A 17,952-nucleotide genomic window follows, 5' to 3' on the forward strand; every position below is an offset into this window, starting at 1 on the left:
TCAAGTTTCTAACTTTCATTTATTGGCAAATCTGGGCAGCTAAACTTACTAGTGAAATCTCATTCCTCTGCTTGATCTTCCCAATAACAAATTTAACTAAGAAATTTGAGAATATATATTCTTTCTTCCCATTCTATTGCCACACAAACCAATTTAATTAACTGCTCTACAAAAACTATGCAATCTTATGTCTTCACCGACATCTAATTTGGCTTTTGTAAAGAAAAATACACATAATATTCACTTTGAAGACTGCAAAACAATTTGTTTTCTCCAGCAAATGAGCAGACACACAGATTGCAATGTCTCAGCATGGTTCCTGTGTACTACATGTGCATTATGTCCATGTGAAGCTCACAAGTGTGCCACACGGACAATACTGCACCTGCCTTTCTGTGGAAATCATCATGGCCTGCTAACCTTTTCCACAAAACAAATTTCTGGGTGGTATACCCTGGAAAGCAATCTTGCTTTATTCTTCCATCTTGTGTCCAACATGACCTCTTAACCAAACAGACTCCTTTAAAAAAAAAAAAGGGGGGGAGGGGGGGAAAAAGCAGGCATTGCTGGGTACAACAAACCATAGGATCAGATGCGAAAATCACACAGCTGCAAGCATTCTTTTGGGAACCCAGCACTGGGATTTATCTCAATCGCTTAATGTAATTACAAAAGTCAGTCATGTAGTAGTAATGTAATTTGCACATTTTTACAGCTGAAGTGAAGTTGAATCTTTATGAGAGGCCGAGCGAAAAGCAGGGATCCTGCTGCCACACTATTCCACCACATTAGTACCAAATGACAAGCATTTTGCTTTTGTTTATTTTCCAAGATGCATTAATTAGGAAATCTATATAACCCTCCCTTACATGTTTAAACTGATCATTTTATCTTTAAATGAATCCTGCACTTTTGAGAACCCAAAAAAAACCCCAGCAACCTTCATCTGCTACTTATATCCATGTTCATACTGCATCTCTACAGAAATTTCTACACAATATTATTTGAATTTTAATGATGCACCCTGCCAACCAGTCGTTACGACAAAAAGAAATTCAGACATAAGACAAATTGTTGTTACAGTGCCACATTCTGATATGAAAACTGTCTTCATTTTGACTGCTTTTTTAGGAAGAAATGGAAAAGCAATGGGAAAAAAAAGCACAAGACTGATTTTTAAACGAGAAATATGAATCGAATTGGTAATTGTCAGTTTTACACTGCTTGTTTCTCTCCAGTTATTTTTCATATTTTTAAAATTATTTTATGTTTGCAATGGCTGAATATACAAAATAAATTTTAAAAATCTATGCCAACTAATAATTTCAAGGATGACAGTTACACTGAAAATATCAATAGAACATGAAATAAAATGCTAAACTAAATAAAAATTAAACAAAACAGAAGTAGAGTTAATTCTCACAGTTATTCGTTGTGTCCTTTGTGTTCTGGACAACAGCAAGAATTACATTTCAATTTCAGATTCTGTTTTTTAAAAATCCTTAAAGGTAGTCTAATTTAAATAAAAGAAAAAACCTTACATAGATTTCTGTAGGGGAAGTAGCAAGTGTGTCATTTATCAAAATGAACCAAGAATGCCAACTCTGGTTGAGAGTTCCCTGTTACGCATTTCTTTTACAAATACATGACTGTTTTCCAGCCTCTTCCAGCAAGGAGCCTGGTCAAAGCAACAGAGTGTCCCAGGCAGAAGCTTTTTCCTCTTTTCCTTGCCACTTAAAAAACCCATCAAATCATCTTTGTGCCAATGGTCCCAGACCTTTTACAAACGCAATCCAAACTTCTCAGCACAGCCACAGTTTAGAGGGTTACAGACTTCCATTTTTAAAACATCACTGGAAGTCCACAGACACACTTTTTGCACAAATACATTACATTAACTGAAAGAAACACTACAACATTTTCATTTGCAGGAAAGTTGCAACAACCACTTATTACACATGAACTTGAAACTGAAGAGAAACTGAAGTGAACAAAAGTAAAATCACATACTGTATTTTCATGTCTCCAAGAAAAAAAGATGCAAAAAGTAGCAATTTATCAATTTATTACAATTGAATAATTTAACATATAACTTGTGATTTGATCAAAATATAATATTTCTAAGTTGCCCTTCATTTTCTCCACTCAAAAAATACGTAACAACTCTTAAAACCAGTAGAATTTATGCACATGGAGCTAGAATACCTAGTCTAATTCAGTAAGGCAGTCCTTCTCCACTCTTACTTCTAACCAGTTGATTATTTCAGCTAAAAAATGCAACCAATTGTTTTAAAAGTTTACTCAAGCTGGTTTTTGAGAAGAAAATCTGAAATTCAATGCACTCTCTAAGTAACAAGCCAGAAATGCTGCCAAGTATGTTACAGCAGAGATGAGTAATGTCAATGTTATCAAGAGCAGACAGCTGAGGGCCACATATACAAAGTTCTATCGACAATCACACAAGAAGGTCTATTAGGCTCCTAATATAAGAAAATAATTTAATACTATCTTCTACTAATAGAAATAAGCACTTTATCAATTAAAACCAAATAGCAGAAATTAACATTACATACAACAATAGAGTACTAGAAAATCCACTCAAAAAAAAAAATTTAACTGTGTAGAATGAATTTAAATCAGAAAAATTGTAGCTTTGATACATCCATAATAGAGAAATTAAATTCCTTTATAGTAAATGTATAGTGTATGCTTCAACATACTTTTTGTGCATTACTTTATATTGCATTATATTTAAGGTAACAACTTCTCTATTATAAACCTTTTTCATTACAGACAAAATTTGGAAAAACTATCCTATAGTGCCCAAAATATTTTTCAAATATAATCAAACTGTACAAAAAAGTGACATTATGTTTTGACAGGCATTACTTGCCCAAGTAGTTGTGCAATTACAAATTACATTATAGTCATACATATCTTTTTAGTTGTATTTTTAACATGACTCAAAATCTGAAACGTTCAGTCAGTACATTACAGATATCTCCAGATAAAGTTTTTTGTGCAAACTTACTTGGTTCAGCCCTGGCACCATGTTTTTGAAGAAAATCAACTATCTGAGCCAGAACCTTTTTGTTGCAATGTGTTGACAGCTCTTCATCACATTCATAACACCTAAACAAAAGAAGAAACAAACCGGAATTCAGAGTATCTGCATCCACCTCCCAGCTCTAACAAGCCTCTCAAGCAACCTTACAAAAATTACTTAAGATGTAGGTTTCAATTTTTCACACTAAAAAGAGAGATAGAATTGAATTCCCTCATCTTGTATATGCTCATCTATGGATCAGTCCCAATTCACTTAGAGATTTAAATATTATCAGACAATTCAAATTAATTTTCTCTCCAGAAAGCCTCCCTTTCCTCTATAGAAAGTATTAATTTTATCTGTCAGAATCATTCTTTATCATGAGAAGACACTCCTTTAAGTTATCTGTATCCTTATACACAAGCTTACACAAACCCCTGCATACCCATTCTCACCATATGATCCATGTGCTGAGGTTGATAACGATGCAATGAGGTTCTGCACGTGCTGTTTGGAAGTGTTTCAGAGAATGCTGGCCTTCCGAATTCTTACTACATCCCTAAAAATGGAAACATCAACACAGGAAGGGGGAAAAAAGGGAAGAAGGAAAAAACTATATTATTAGTAAATAAATGACAAAAACTTCACTTTTCAAAATTAGACAAGAAGCTATTCTGCCCTACCCATTTAGCATTCCCAAGGATTGAAAGGATTTAACATCTATTATAATCCAGTGTTATAAAGATACCAATTAACTTTTTTTACTAATAAAGGAAAATCAATGACAACACAAAACCAAAACCTCATCTTTTCTACTTGGAAAAATCAGATAAAAGCATAGAGATTCATTAAGGTTTCTTTTAACTGAATAGAAATAATTCCTAGCTTTTGGAAAAGTATTAAATAATTATCAATAGAAAATGATGCCATTCACAAAAGTAAGAATGCTCTAAAAGTTGTGAATGAAACAATTATGTAGCATATTTGGCCCACAGAATATCAAGGAAAGGACAGCATAGGTAACCCTCACTGCTCAAGAATGCCAAATACATTCCAGACAGCAAATGAAAAAGGTAGATAAAGTGTTTTGCACTAAAAAGCTACTCAGAACACACTACTTATATACAGCAATTTTGAGAGAAAGCATTTGCAATTTTTCAAGTATCTACAGAGTGGGACTTCCAAGATTGGTCTCTGAACGAGACATGAGTTTTGGAAGCTTTTAACAGCATGAACATGAAGAATCACACAGAATTAACTCTTTTTAAAAACCCTCCTTAACTAGAAATTTTCAAACAAGATACAGGAGTCCTCCTCAGATCTAGTTAACTATCTTCTGAATCCTGTGAATAGCATGTTTCTTTGCAAAATTAAATCTGTTCAGATTATACTGGGAGGAGCTGGCTTCTGTCCTTACTATAGCAAAACCTACTGAAAGTCTAAGAAAATTGTGAAATGCTTTGTTCAGGTAACTATTGGCTGAACCGAACCTGACATTGCCCATAAACTGAATTTTTCTGTATCAGGCTTTACTTCAGTCACAGGAAAGAAACCTGTGCAAGCCCCTGGGGTCAGGACCTGCTGTTTTAAACTCTGAGGCCAAGATTTGACATTATAATTGATCCAATCTAATGACTAGCTGCCATGGAAGCAACATTCTCACTCTGGCACTGTCCTTTCTCCCTGGTTTCAATCAAATCTAGCAATTGAGTGTCCACAGTACAAGCTGATTCAGCAATATACACATTTGGTTTTTCTTTCATTTGTATTCGTGGGAACTTCTCCCAGATGAGCCATCTGAATGGATGCATTTTGCAGCCACACAGTTCCTGGTGCCAATTCTCTGTAAATGGCAAGAGCATGCAGATGAAGAACAGAGAAAAGGCAGGACTGTCACTTACTAATCATGATGACAAATCACACCGTAACACACAAAGCTAACCCAAAACTGCCAAAAAACAAAACAAGAACATAAGGTCACATCCCACTTCCCTGAAGAAGCTGAAGCATGGACTCTCACAACTAAACACTTATGTCACACTATTTCACTGAAGGTAATGGGAAGACAAACAGACAAGGGCTCACACCAGTCATATCTTTTAGAAAATCCACCTAAATTTAGCGCATGTGCTCACCTGAGAGCCACACTTGAGACACAGCCATATGTCTGAAGGTGCTGTGGGTTCACCATCACTCATCCGCCTCTCCTTCAGACATTCTGCACATATGGACCAGACACTCTGAGCCACTGCTCTCTTCACATGATGCACATCCACTGCTTGGCTCACGTGCTGGCAGGTTAAGCCTGGAGAAAACAACAGATACTCACCTTAAACATTAAAAATAATAGCTATGAAAGGGAGCATGTGTATATTACAAGAGCATAATCTCTGACGAATTCAACATTAGGAAAAAAAAATAGCAAAGAACTAGCATAGGAAAGATCAGCCAGCTGCTCCCCATATACTGAATTTTATGAAGGACCTATTTCCGTCTTTCTGTAATGAAAATTCTTTTCAAGTCATGAAACGCCATCTCTTAAAACCAGAAAACTACTTCGTACAAAAGTACAAGCACTACTTCTGTACAAAACTAATTTCCCCGGGTTTTGACAGTAAAACACTATATAAATCTATTTTTGTACACAATAACACAGGCAATTGACCTTCTTTTCAACCCATAAAGAAAGATTTGGAAATACCCATACATCTCTAGTACGACTGCTCATTCTGAACACAAATATCAACCATTCTTCTCTCTCATATTTTTTGCACAAATTCCACTATAATATCACAGCATAAGGTAGGTTTGCAGTAACCTCTGAAGGCTATCTTATCCAAACCCTCATTCAAAGCAGAGCCAAATACTAATTAGATCTGTTTGTTCATGGCTTTGTTCAGCTGAGTGTTGAATATCTTCAAGGACAGAGGTTTTACCAACTCACTAGAAAATCAGTTTTCTGTCTCACCACCCTCAGAGTGAAAATAAAATAAATTTCCTCACACCTAGTCAAATTTTCCATAGCCTAACGTTTGTCTGTTGCCTTTAGTCTTCTCACTGTGGACCTCCTAGAAGAATCTAGTTCTGCCTTCTCTGTAACTACCATCAGGCAGTCAAAGAAAGAAATTATACTTTCACTCCATTGGCTAAACAAAGACATTCCTTTTAGCCTCTCTTCCCACATCATGTTCTCAATTTCCTTAACAATGCAGAGGGGGGTGATCCACTGGCCTCATTCTGACAAGTAAGTGTCTTTCTTGTAACAGGAAGCCCACAGCTGGACACAGTACTCCAGCTGAAGTCTCACCCATGCTGAAAAGATGGAAAGAATCATGTACCTTGCCTGCCCTGTACTCTAATTAATATAGTCCTGCATACAGTCAGCATGAACAGCACAGCTTGGTTTTATTCAGCATCAGCATTCAGCAAAGGACCCCCAGGACCTTTTCGGTAAAGCTGCTTTCAAGCCATTAATTCCCACCCTGTAACTGCATGTGGTTATGCCCAGGTGCCAAACTCTCCACTTGCCTTTGTTGAACTTGTTAAAGTTTCTGCCAGCCCATTTCTCCAGCCAGTCTAAGTCACTCTGAATGGCAGACCTGCCCTCCTGCATATCAACTGCTATGAAGGATGCAAAGTGTAACCTTATAATAGCATTATGCAGCTCTCTCAGCACCTTGAGGTGCATCCCATCTGATCCCATGGACTTGTGGACATCCACTTTGTTTAACAGTTCTCCATCTTCTTCTCTAGACAACGTTGAGTCTGCCATTGGGCTCAGGGGTCAGAGAGGATGTGAAGACAGAGGCGAAGTAAAAATTGATTTCCTCAGCCTTTTCCCATGTCCTGTGTCCCTAGGTCCTCTGAACCCTCATGCAGCAGGTTTGCACTCACCTTAGCTATCATTTTACTGTCATGGTATCCATACAGGCCCATCTTACTCTTCATACCTCTCATCAGGTCCAACTCTAACTGAGGTTGGTCTACGTAATTCCTAATCCTGCACACTCTGAACCTCTGCAAGGGCAGCCCAAACATGTCATCACCCTCTCTGCCCTTCTTTTTTTTCCTCTGAGTTCATCTGGAAACTCCCCACTCAGCCAAGCAGCCTCCTGCCACATGTGCATGACCTTACAGGGAGAGGAAAGGACTGTTCTGCTTTGAAGAGGTTGTCATCGAAGATCAACCAACTCTCCAGCCCTTCAGGGTAGGCATGTAGCACAAGAAATGATCATGTCATAAACAACTGAGTGGGGATATTTTGTTACACATTCAAACAAGGAAAGTATTTCACGGTAGGTTTTTTTTGTGGTTTTCATCAGTCAATATGGAATTTATTAGCCCTAACCTGAGGGACAAAAATCACCTAATGTACTTACCCGAAATATCATCTGAAGAGTCCTCATCCTGTGGCCTGTTAGGCCTTTTGCTTCTCTTCGGCTTCTCGGAGTTCGTTCTTGATGGATCTTTCACCCGCATCTGTTACTTCCTAGGAAAGAGAGACAGATGTTGCTTTATTGTTATTGCTATGTAAATGCTTCACCAAATGTAACGAGTTTGAACTCTAAAAGCACAAGATCAAATCACACATTCAAACCTCACTAACACAAGTTTTAGGCTTGGACTAATGTCAGCTACTGTGTAACAAGGACTATGAATGTGTCAGGAATGAACTAGTAGGAATGTCGAAAGATCAGTTACACTACAGGACATTATGAATTGTATCTGTGCAATAGAGGATACACACACACACACACACACACACACACACTTCTAGACAGTGCTGTTAAATATCTGAGATACCAAGATTTCCTTTATTTTTGTTTTTGTAAAGCAAATTATTACAGAGCTCCAACCATACCTTACCAGAAAAGCATCATCAAAATAAAAGCTTCTCTTCCTTAAAATATATCCCTTAGGAAAGGTTACAATCGTCCCTTACCCTTGGCAAATTCCCTAGAAGCTTTTGAACAATGTCAAACACTCTAAGTAAATACAAAAAGTCTTCCAAATCTGATTAAAGTGTCCTATCCTATGAGGGATGAAAAACTGGAATGCAAGCTGACCCCTCTATTAAACATCAGAGAATCCATAAGGATGAGGTTTCTCATAGGAAATTTGGGTCATTAATCAAGACAGAGCCCTATAAGGAAGAGAATTAAAGCATAGATATTTGCCATTAAACATAAAAAAATACAGAGATTTCAGCACACCAGTCATTTCATCAAAATCCAAATGTGAATTCACTAAAGAAGTGTAGCTGTGCATCACACAAAACAGCTGCTGGGGCTTAGTTTACAGTTTGTCTTTTAACAGTGTGCTTCATAAAAACAAATTTTTGTTTTCATATGTGAAGCATATGAATGTAAGATAGTCAAATATTCATACACTGCAAACTGTGAACCATTCTGTTTAGAAAAAAAAAAAGATGTCTTATTGTGTACCACAAACAGGCTAGTAATGTCACCTGAGCCACCAGTACCAAACATTTTCAACTGTGCTACTGCATTTATGTGTAGGAAAACTCTAAAATGCCCTACATTTGGGAATAGCAAAAGATATATTATTACTACACATCAATTAGTTAAGTTTGCCAAAGTTTAGAAAGTTAGCCTACTTAAGTCTTTTTAATCTTCTCTGTATATGCATTTAAACCTTTGTATTACCGAAGCTCTGAGAGACATAGTGTATTGAACTCAATATTCCCTCTCCTTTCTTATCCATTAAGCCAATCAGCACAACAGTCATCAATATTGATAGTAGAGCGCCACCATCAGCGGTATCTGAACAGCCTGCACTGAAGCGAAGCAGGCAATCTGTACCTCAGAGGTCCTGTTCCAGGTTCCTATGGATCTGGACAGACATCTCTGCACCTGCTGCCCATACTATTAGTGCTGGAGGTTTTCTGCATGAAGGTATAGGTTACAGATTTGCATTGGACAAGTCAAATTTTTGTAGAGTACAAAAGAAGCCTTTACTCTCTGCTTCTTTGCATCAACGGCTTCATGGCTCCTCAACCTTTCAAAATACAATGCATTTTTTGCAGAATGCTACATTTACACAGAGATTAATTTATACTATATTAAATATCATGATGTTTTTAAATTACAGCTTTAAAATTTTCCTATACTTACAGTTATAAAGCTTCAAATGCTTAGACATGCAAGTGAACAAGGCTACTGAATTCAGCTTTGCTGCTTTCACAGGTTCACAATTCCTGCTCATACAGTAACAAAGATCTAAATCTTCCAGCCCTTGGCTATTTATGTTGAACAAATGTTAGCACACCTAACATCCATCAACAGCCATGCATATGGCATCCCTAGAACACAAAAAGATTCCAACAACTTCAACTGTGTATTTCTGCCTTGGCACCTCATCATACATATCCAAGCTTCATGTGAAACTACCCATCACCACTTGTCGCACTGCCGCCTAACTGAGCACAAGATTCATCGAGACATATATCAAACAGTAAGGCCAACACAGCTGCTGTTAGAAACCCTGATATTTTGCACTAAATTATGTAAAGAGTCAATAGGAAAGGCAGCAAAAATGTCCTCCCTAAAGGAACATAGTTGTGTTTAGGTTATTCAACACTGACATAAACAACCTACAAGTTCATTTCAGCATAACAATTTTGATCTCTTTGGACAGATTATGTAAGACTGTCCAAACCACAGACTTCACCCCAATGAAAGTCATGTTCATATCACTACATTTTCAGAGCTCAGATAAATAATTACAGGCCCAACCAGCTGAAATACAAGCAAGTTTTTAACACCTGTGAAGCCTGTGGCAAGCAGAGCAGGTGACACAATCCGGATTGAGGCACACACGGCCCAATGCTGAACCCACACTCTAGGGACCTTCAGGACACGTGGAAAAGAGAGTGTCAGTTGATACCACGATGACTGAAAACACGGCATTTCAAGCCCGGCATAATCAACACGGCACTAGAAATGAACACTGGCATAAGAAGCTGGCATTCACACTGCAGGTCTGGGAACCCACTGCACAGCCCAGACACTTTTCAGTCTCCTTTCACTAAGAGCAGGCAGAGCTAAAGACAACATGGACCATTAGATTAATTACTTTTCATGAACACACATATAGAGGGGCATCCATCAGACAATGTTTACTGACCTGTGAGCTCTTGGAAAAGCCAGAGCATATCAAGGACTTAGACAGACAGGGTTTGTGCCTGACTGAAAAGCATGTAAGTGTGCTGGAAGGGTAAGAGCAATGAGCTACTCCATATGATCTATGATGGAAGTAGCACGGTATATATGCAATACTATCTGCCCTTTTCCAGTACATTTAGGGACAGAAAACATCACAGATAAAACATCTTTCTTAAGAATTTTAACATGATCAACATTTCAAAATCAAAAAGTTTTTACATACATAAAATCAAGTCACGGTGCACAAGATACCTGACTAATGAATCTGACAACTAAAATGACATTCAATTTTTGTGGTAGAAAAAGCTGAGTTCAGAGGGTATGCTAGCTCCATCCAGATGTCTATTTGGCACACAGTAAAAATCTTAAGTAGAAATTATGCAGTTCCATGGGGAAAAGTTGAAAAATAGAAAAAGTCACATTAGGAAAAGCTAAATCTCTTCCTTTTTAAAATCATTTAATACAAAACCAAGAACTAGTCCTTGATAAACATGTTAAGATTCTTTGAGGTCAGCATACAAAAGTTTGAAGTGTAATCATCATCACTAGCTATTCTCTGTTATTAACTTTTTACTTCTTAAAAGACTCCTACTAATGTCAGTCAGCCTACAGAAAGCTGATTAAGATCAAAACCTCCTCACTACAACTGCTCATTTCCACCATTCTAGAAAGGACAAACCATTTCAAAAGCAGCAGACTGATCTGCCCTATCTAATTTTAAAAGTTTCAAATTTGACAAAGTGCCAAAAATCAATGTGCTGAATTTGTTAAATTAAATCTAAGGTATGCCTAGACTATTTTAAATGTAAGGTATGCCTGAAAAAGTCTATATTTAACAGCATTAATATTCCTACACTTAGAAATCGACTCTCTTTATAAAGTATACATTTAGATACTTGCAAGAGTAAGTACTGAATGTACTTCCTAAAATAACTATTTTTTTTAAAAATTACATTTTACTGTAACTCAGTAGAGCTAGGACCAATAAAAGATACAAGGCTAGTATGAACTAAAAATCACTTTTCTTTGGGAAACAAAACCAAACCAAACAAAAACCAACCAACCAATCAAATCATTCCTCTTCACAACATCTTTTCCCATCTTACCATCTTGCACTTCTTACTTGGAAGCTGAGTCCCTCCTAGAATGCCTACATAGTTCACTTACTAAATTTTGAAATGTATCACCTTAATGAGTTTTCACATGCTGTACTTTCACCATGATGCTTAGAAGAAACATGAACCAGACCACTCCTATGTTAGAGAAATAACCTGCTCTACTGGCTAATACTATATCACTGCTTCTATCTGCCAAGATCCACTTTTTCCCTCCTCTCATAATTAGGGAGCCAGCTCTTTCAAGTGAGTGCCACATTTTTGTTCTTATCTGTGTAATACCTGTTCCAATACTTTTCCTGATTCTGGATTAACTAGGAGGATTACAGTTGCATTGCTAGAATGCAAACAAGATAAAAACGACAAAAAACACACCAGCTTATTTAAGCATACTTAACCTGTGAAATACAGCCAAGTGAGTCTACAGATAGTCTCCAGATACTATTTTGGATATGGGTAATACTCTCCCAGTAGGACTGTCCATTAACTGTGAAACCAATATTGTTAATTATTTCATCAGTGAGCACCTGAATTTAAGGAAGATGGGGCAAATACATTTACCTCAATCCTTCACTTCATCTGAGGTATTCTGAATTCCAGCTGTCTCACCACTTGTAGTCAAAGTATCAAGTTTAATTATACCATTTTCTGTTGCTAATGCAAAGAAAAACCTATGTCACACTGAAAGGACATAGCGCTCACTGAATACAAGGAAAAATTAGCACTTCCAGCTCAACAGCAGCCTTGCTCCAAGGTAAGGGGGTGAGGAACAGCACAGGTGTGCAGATTAAGTCCAAAGATGCTCCACAGCACATGTGAGACAGGTCTTTATGATCTTCCACGTAACTGTGACAGCACAGAAAGAAGAGCCTTGTATGGGTCAGCAATGCCAGACCCCCCCACTACTACATGTAGAACTGCTACATGTTTTGATGTAAGCTGCAAGTTGATATATTTTGGACATCTGTTCCAAGCATTACCTATGGCATTTTGGATTGCTCACCACTAGACCAAATGTCACCCAATCAAAGCAGGAACCACATCCATCACAGTTAGCAACTGGGAAGTGTCACCCATCAGCGGACCAGGAGGCTCAGCACTCTGACAGCCACCAAAACCTTTGCAGCAAACAAGCCCCCACTGCCTGCTAGAGCAGTAAAAGGACCAGAATTGCTGACTGGTAGTGGCAGCAAAGCTTCTCCCCCTGGAAAATGTCATCTGAAATTCTGGAAGTGTCATCTCCAAGATTTCCTAGCCCAAAGGCACATCACACATCCTACACCGTCACTGGAGCTCAAATGCCAATCCTGACATTATAGTACAGTCCTAAAAGGGTGAGACACTGATGTACTTTCTCAGCAAGGAGTGAGACGGAGCCTTTGGACTACTAGATACAACTTCCTGAGTTGTATCTATCCCATAGCATTTCTCACTTTCATTAATCTATTTTATCAGCTGCCCATGGTAAACACGGGCTGTCAACGTTTATGTTTGTATCCTGCACAATCCCCCTCAGATTTCCTATTGAAACCCACTTGCCACAAAAAAATTACTTCTAAGGATGAACAGAAACCAAATATGTCCAGAAGAAAGAATGAGAAAACTCTGTAACTGGATTGATAACTAGAGTATATTAAAGGACTGAATGGGTAAAAAGAGTAGTATTTTGATAACATAGTATCTTATAGTATCTTATAATATCTTATAGTATCTTGCTAGTATCTTATAGCAAAGGTCTTGAGGAAAATTTCAGGGATATGTATATCAATATTCAGCTCCATAGAGCAAATTGCAACTTTTGTTTATGTTCTCTATCCCACATTAAATGCATTTTTTTAAAAAATATGAACACACCAAGAGGGAAAAACACCTGAGTAGATGTGTTGATGGTCCAATGTGGATTTTCCAAGAAAATTCACGCTTTAAAAAGCAAAACACAGTATCAGAAGAAGAGCCAGAGCTTATAACTAATAATGCTGGCTTGCAAGTGAAAACTTTTATGTGAAAAGGAAGTCAAATGATAGAGCTGACAGACTGTACACTCCTGTGATATGAACATCGATCTAACAGTGCCATCACCACAGAAAGTTCGAGAGTATGACAACTGAAACAGCTGGAGAGTAACCAGTGAACTCACAGTACCTTTGCAGGATAACCATGTGGCCAAAAACTGGGGAAAAGCTGGTCAGAGAACATGAAGGACAAAATGAGCAAAGGATGAACTTTAGAGAAATGCTAATTCTGTGAATTCAGAAAAGTAAAAAAGGAGCTGTGGTTGCAGCATGTGTGTGAGACAGAAGGCTGAAACCCACACAAGACCATACGTTAAGCTAAGACTCCCGCTGTACCTCTGCCTAAACGGCTGAGTTGGAGCAGATAAATGAAGATAATGGCTGTACATAACTTCCCATATACTCTGAAAGAGTGTTGAGAGATCAGTTAAGTAATGAGGGTAGAATACATAAAACCGTAAATTTGAAAACTAGTTTGAGCTCTTCGAAAGCCTAAGTCCTGCCACCAAAACCAAAAAATTTCATTCCATTTTCTTCCTCCACACAAACTGCCCCAGTTTGCTTTGATGACATGTCTGAAGTGGAACAACTTGTCCTCAACCTACAATTGATGCTCAAAACAGAACCCCTGAAACGCTAGCGGCAGTTCTGTGAATCTCTCAGAAATGAAACTACAGAGCATCAGTTCTTCAATATTTCATGAACAAATCTGACAAAATATTTACAAATGTAGTAAACACCAAAACAATTTCACAAAGGCATATTCTGCTTCAATCTGGCACATGTTCGTGCCACTACTATGTTCCCGCTTAAAAGTTAGAAAATGAGAGCAGAAAGAATACTTTAAATACAAATAAATACAAATCCTTTAACTACAGCTCTGCTCTATATGCTCGTATGAGAGGACTATTTCATGGAATTGGGAAATACTTGTAAAGATGAGATGCAACTAGAATATAGTGCTACACCTGCAGCTATTGTCATCTGCTTCCATGTTCTTGACGTCTTCATTCTATTGCTCCCTTGTTTTAATACACCGTCACATATATCGTTTAATAGGGTGAGTAGCACCATATCTATAGCAAGGGCAGAATGAAATCCTAAAGGACATCATAGCAAAAGAAAAACAGAAAAAAAAAAAAAGGCCAGGAATCAGAGAATCCCAACATCAAATCAAATACAACGTGCAGAGTTGCAGCTATGGGTCTAAAATACCACGTCTCTCTCCGATTAATCGCGAGGGCCGTCCCCGGGCTGTCATTTGACCACCGGACACGGGCTCGCTCGCTCGCTGGGCACCGACCCCGAGGCCGCGGCAGCTCCAGGCCGACACAGCGGGGCCGCAGCAGCCGCGCTGCCGCACGACACGGAGCCGAGGCACCATCGTACCCCCGGGCCCAGCGCCAAGTGACCGGAGCGTATGTTCAGCGCTGCCACAGGCGCTGCTACCGCCTCTCCTCAATGTAACACACGGAGAAACGCGCTGCGGGTCCCGGACATATCCCGGCAGGGTCAACCCGCTTCACACCGACAGCGGGCGGTCGCCACCAGCAGCTCGTCGCCGGCGACCCAACAAGAGCGGCGCTCGGTCCCCAGCCCGGCGCCCTGCGGGAGAAGCGCGGGCAGCGCAGCCCCGGGTACCCCCAGCAGCGACGGGGGCGGCTCGCCCGGCCCGGGGCCACGGCGGGGCAGAGCCCCCTCCGCCCGCTCCCAGCCCGGCGCCCCCGGGACGCGGCTCCGCAGGCCGCGGGCCCGGCCGCCGCCATGGCGAGGCGGATTGGCCCGGCCCGGCCGGACCCGGCGCTCCGGCCGCGGCCCCGCGATCCCCCCCGGCTGCGCAGGGTGGGCCCGGCACGGACGCGGCGCCCCCGCGCTGTGCCGGCGGCCCCCCCTCCCCGCGCCCCGCACTCACAGAGCGCCGGGCGGCGGCGGCGGGCGCGGCGGCAGCAGGAAGCGGCGAAGGAAGCTCCGCTGCGCTCCGCTCCGCCCCCGGCCGCGCCGCTCCCCCCCCCCGGCCGCTGCCCGGGCCGCTCCCGCAGGGGTTGGTGCTGGTTCGAGGGCAGAACGCGTGCCCCGGCTGGGAAGGGCCGTGGGGAAGCGGGGCCACCCGAGGGTGGGCAGGAGCGCACCACGGGCCCGCTGAGAGGCGACGGGTAGCGGTGGGTTTGGTTGCAGGGCACCTTAGAAACTCGGGGCAAAGGGCGTGCAAAAGAAGGGAGACGTGGTGGGGTGACCTTCACGTCGGAGTTTTGCTGAAAGAGCTGGAGATGCTGCGCTGGGTTTGTGCCCGCGCAGGGGTGTGGACGGTCGTGCCCAGAGGTTACACAGCAAGGGGCTGGGCCCTGCGTGTATTTTCAGGGCAGCCACCGTGGGAGGGACTGAAGGGAGATCAGAATCAAAGGTGCATATCCCCGCTGAGGGACAGGCAGAGTAAAGGGTGTCCAGCGCTCGAGGAACTAGTTGAAACTGGGATTGGGATTAAACTCAGCAAGTGGCTTGAAAACACGGGCGGCTTTACTGGACAGAAGGCAAATCTGAATTAAGGACTGAGAAATAGCAGTTTTACTGGAGTAAGATCACCCAATAATAAGGCATAGAGTAAAAAGGGAGAAAGGGTGAGGTCACTGTGGCACCCCTCTAGAACCAAGGATGGGGAACCTGTAGTGGATCTGCTGACAAGTAAGCTGAAACAATGGTTAGAGAAGCAGGTAGAAGTCATTGGACCAAGCAAACACAAGATGTCAAGAAGAGTATTGCTGAAAGAGGTTGACAAATTAAGTAGAATTTGATTTTAGGTAGGAGAAATTCTTTAGGCACATCAGTGACCGTGGTAACAACTGAGTGCAAAGATCTGCAGGCAGACTGCAGACCGTGTGAAGGAGGTGGTTCAGACATGTATTGTGCACACCATGTTAATGGAGTCTATATGTGAGAGGGAGAAACGGTGTGGGACAATAATCTGAAACAAATTGGATCAAGAAGTGGGTCCTTCCTACTCCACACAGGAGAATAATATTAGAGAATTATTGGACTGCAAGAGTAATAACTACTTTCAAAGGTTAAAGAGAAGGAAGGAAAAGTGAACATGTGTGAAATGGGGATAGTGGGATATGAAGGGGAATATGTTCGTTTATCTCAAGAGAGGAGAACAGAAATATCTGGAAGAGATAGAATGTCTGTGCACTGGCAGAAGGGGAAGTTTGGGGGTTAGTAACAAGAGAAAATGGCAAAGGAGCAAGAAGAAGCGCTAAAATCACCAGCAAATGGAGGCATGAAAGAAAGGAGAGAGCAGAGAGAGAAGGCCAAAAGCAAATAGTAAAGCATGGTGAAGAATATGGTGTGAAGGCTGAAAAGTTTGTGGGGAGAAAAAAAATCAGATGATAGAAAAAGAAGATGTGGTAACAAAAAAATCAGAAAGGCAGTAAGACGATGAAACCCTAGGTTAGCGAACCATTTCTTTGATCAACAAAATCTTCGGTCAAATGATAAGATGGGGATAAAGAATGTGCAAGGGTAAATGCAGCTGGGTAAGGGTCTGGGAAATTATGCCACTGGGGATGAGTGTGGGAGGCTGTGCAGAACTGGAAAGTGAAGTGGAGGTGAAATGAGAGAGTCCCAAGAGATGAAATGAAGAAAGCTGCTGAGGAAGGGTTGAGTGAGTGCAGAATGACAGTGCCATGAAGGCAAAAGCAGAATTGAACGTGCTGCTTCCCACTTTTTCATCAAACCACAGGAGTTCACCAAGCTTGATCTCTTTCGACTTCAAACTCTCAGTCTTTCACAAGATGAATAGTGGATGATTCCTATTTCTGCAAGCAAGCGTGTTCTCGCTTTGTGTACATAGCATGATCCAGGGTCAAATTAAAACCACAGAAATGCAGTTTCATGTGAACATGCATTTCATATGACAAGTATCCTAGTGCTTCACATTGAATGCTTTATGGTCCTTACAGTGAAACATACAGTGAGTGGAGATTAACCGTGGACATTATTTTACTACAGATAAAATATACAGTAGATTATATTTCAAAATATAATTTCTAGAAGTAGTGTATTCTACCCAGATCTTGTGGAAAATGGGAAATGCATGAAACCTCAACTCATATATAGATATACTGCTTCAGAGAGACAATTTGCAAATGCCTGTCAAGGAGGCCATATGGAGAGGCTGGCAGAAGGGCAGCTAGTGAACCAGTTATATGTGCCAAGTTCAATTTGTCACACTTTACAGTACCAAGAAGTATTTTGTTCTCATTTTGAGAAGGAAAACTCTTATTAGTAAAGATTCAACGACATACTCCTCAAAATGCATCTTTTACAAAAAGACCCAGCATGCCTGCTTTTAAAGACTAGAACTGCTGCTATGTAATATATTTGCAAAAGTATGTAGTAAGTACGGAGTATTGATTTAAAGTGTGTGGAACGGAAGGACCCTCGTTCCTCTAGTTACATATCTTGGTCATCAGTCCTTGTTGCTGGGAGACTGACAGCTTTCAAAATCAAGGGGTATTGAAAGTAGGGATCATGGGATCATAGAATCATAGAATATCCCGAGTTAGAAGGGACACACAAAGTTCATTTAGTCCAACTCCTGG

General features: G+C 40.5%; 1 protein-coding gene across 2 annotated transcripts in view; it reads right to left on the minus strand.

Moving 5' to 3' along the window:
• The window catches only part of USP45 (ubiquitin specific peptidase 45), a 51,977-nt gene extending 36,636 nt beyond the window's left edge, over positions 1–15,341 (minus strand). For both annotated transcript variants that reach the window (XM_017818691.1, XM_017818690.1), the window contains exons 1-5: positions 15,270–15,341; positions 7,426–7,535; positions 5,182–5,351; positions 3,502–3,605; positions 3,032–3,132 (exon numbers count right to left, since the gene is read on the minus strand). In XM_017818691.1, the coding sequence (XP_017674180.1) occupies positions 3,032–3,132; positions 3,502–3,605; positions 5,182–5,351; positions 7,426–7,525 (475 nt within the window). In that variant the 5' untranslated portion in view covers positions 7,526–7,535; positions 15,270–15,341. The remainder of the gene's footprint in view (positions 1–3,031; positions 3,133–3,501; positions 3,606–5,181; positions 5,352–7,425; positions 7,536–15,269) is intronic.
• Between the last annotated feature and the right edge of the window lie 2,611 nt (positions 15,342–17,952).

The sequence above is a fragment of the Lepidothrix coronata genome, unplaced genomic scaffold (genome assembly GCF_001604755.1).
Source record: "Lepidothrix coronata isolate B3197 unplaced genomic scaffold, Lepidothrix_coronata-1.0 Scaffold70, whole genome shotgun sequence".
NCBI lineage: Eukaryota > Metazoa > Chordata > Aves > Passeriformes > Pipridae > Lepidothrix > Lepidothrix coronata.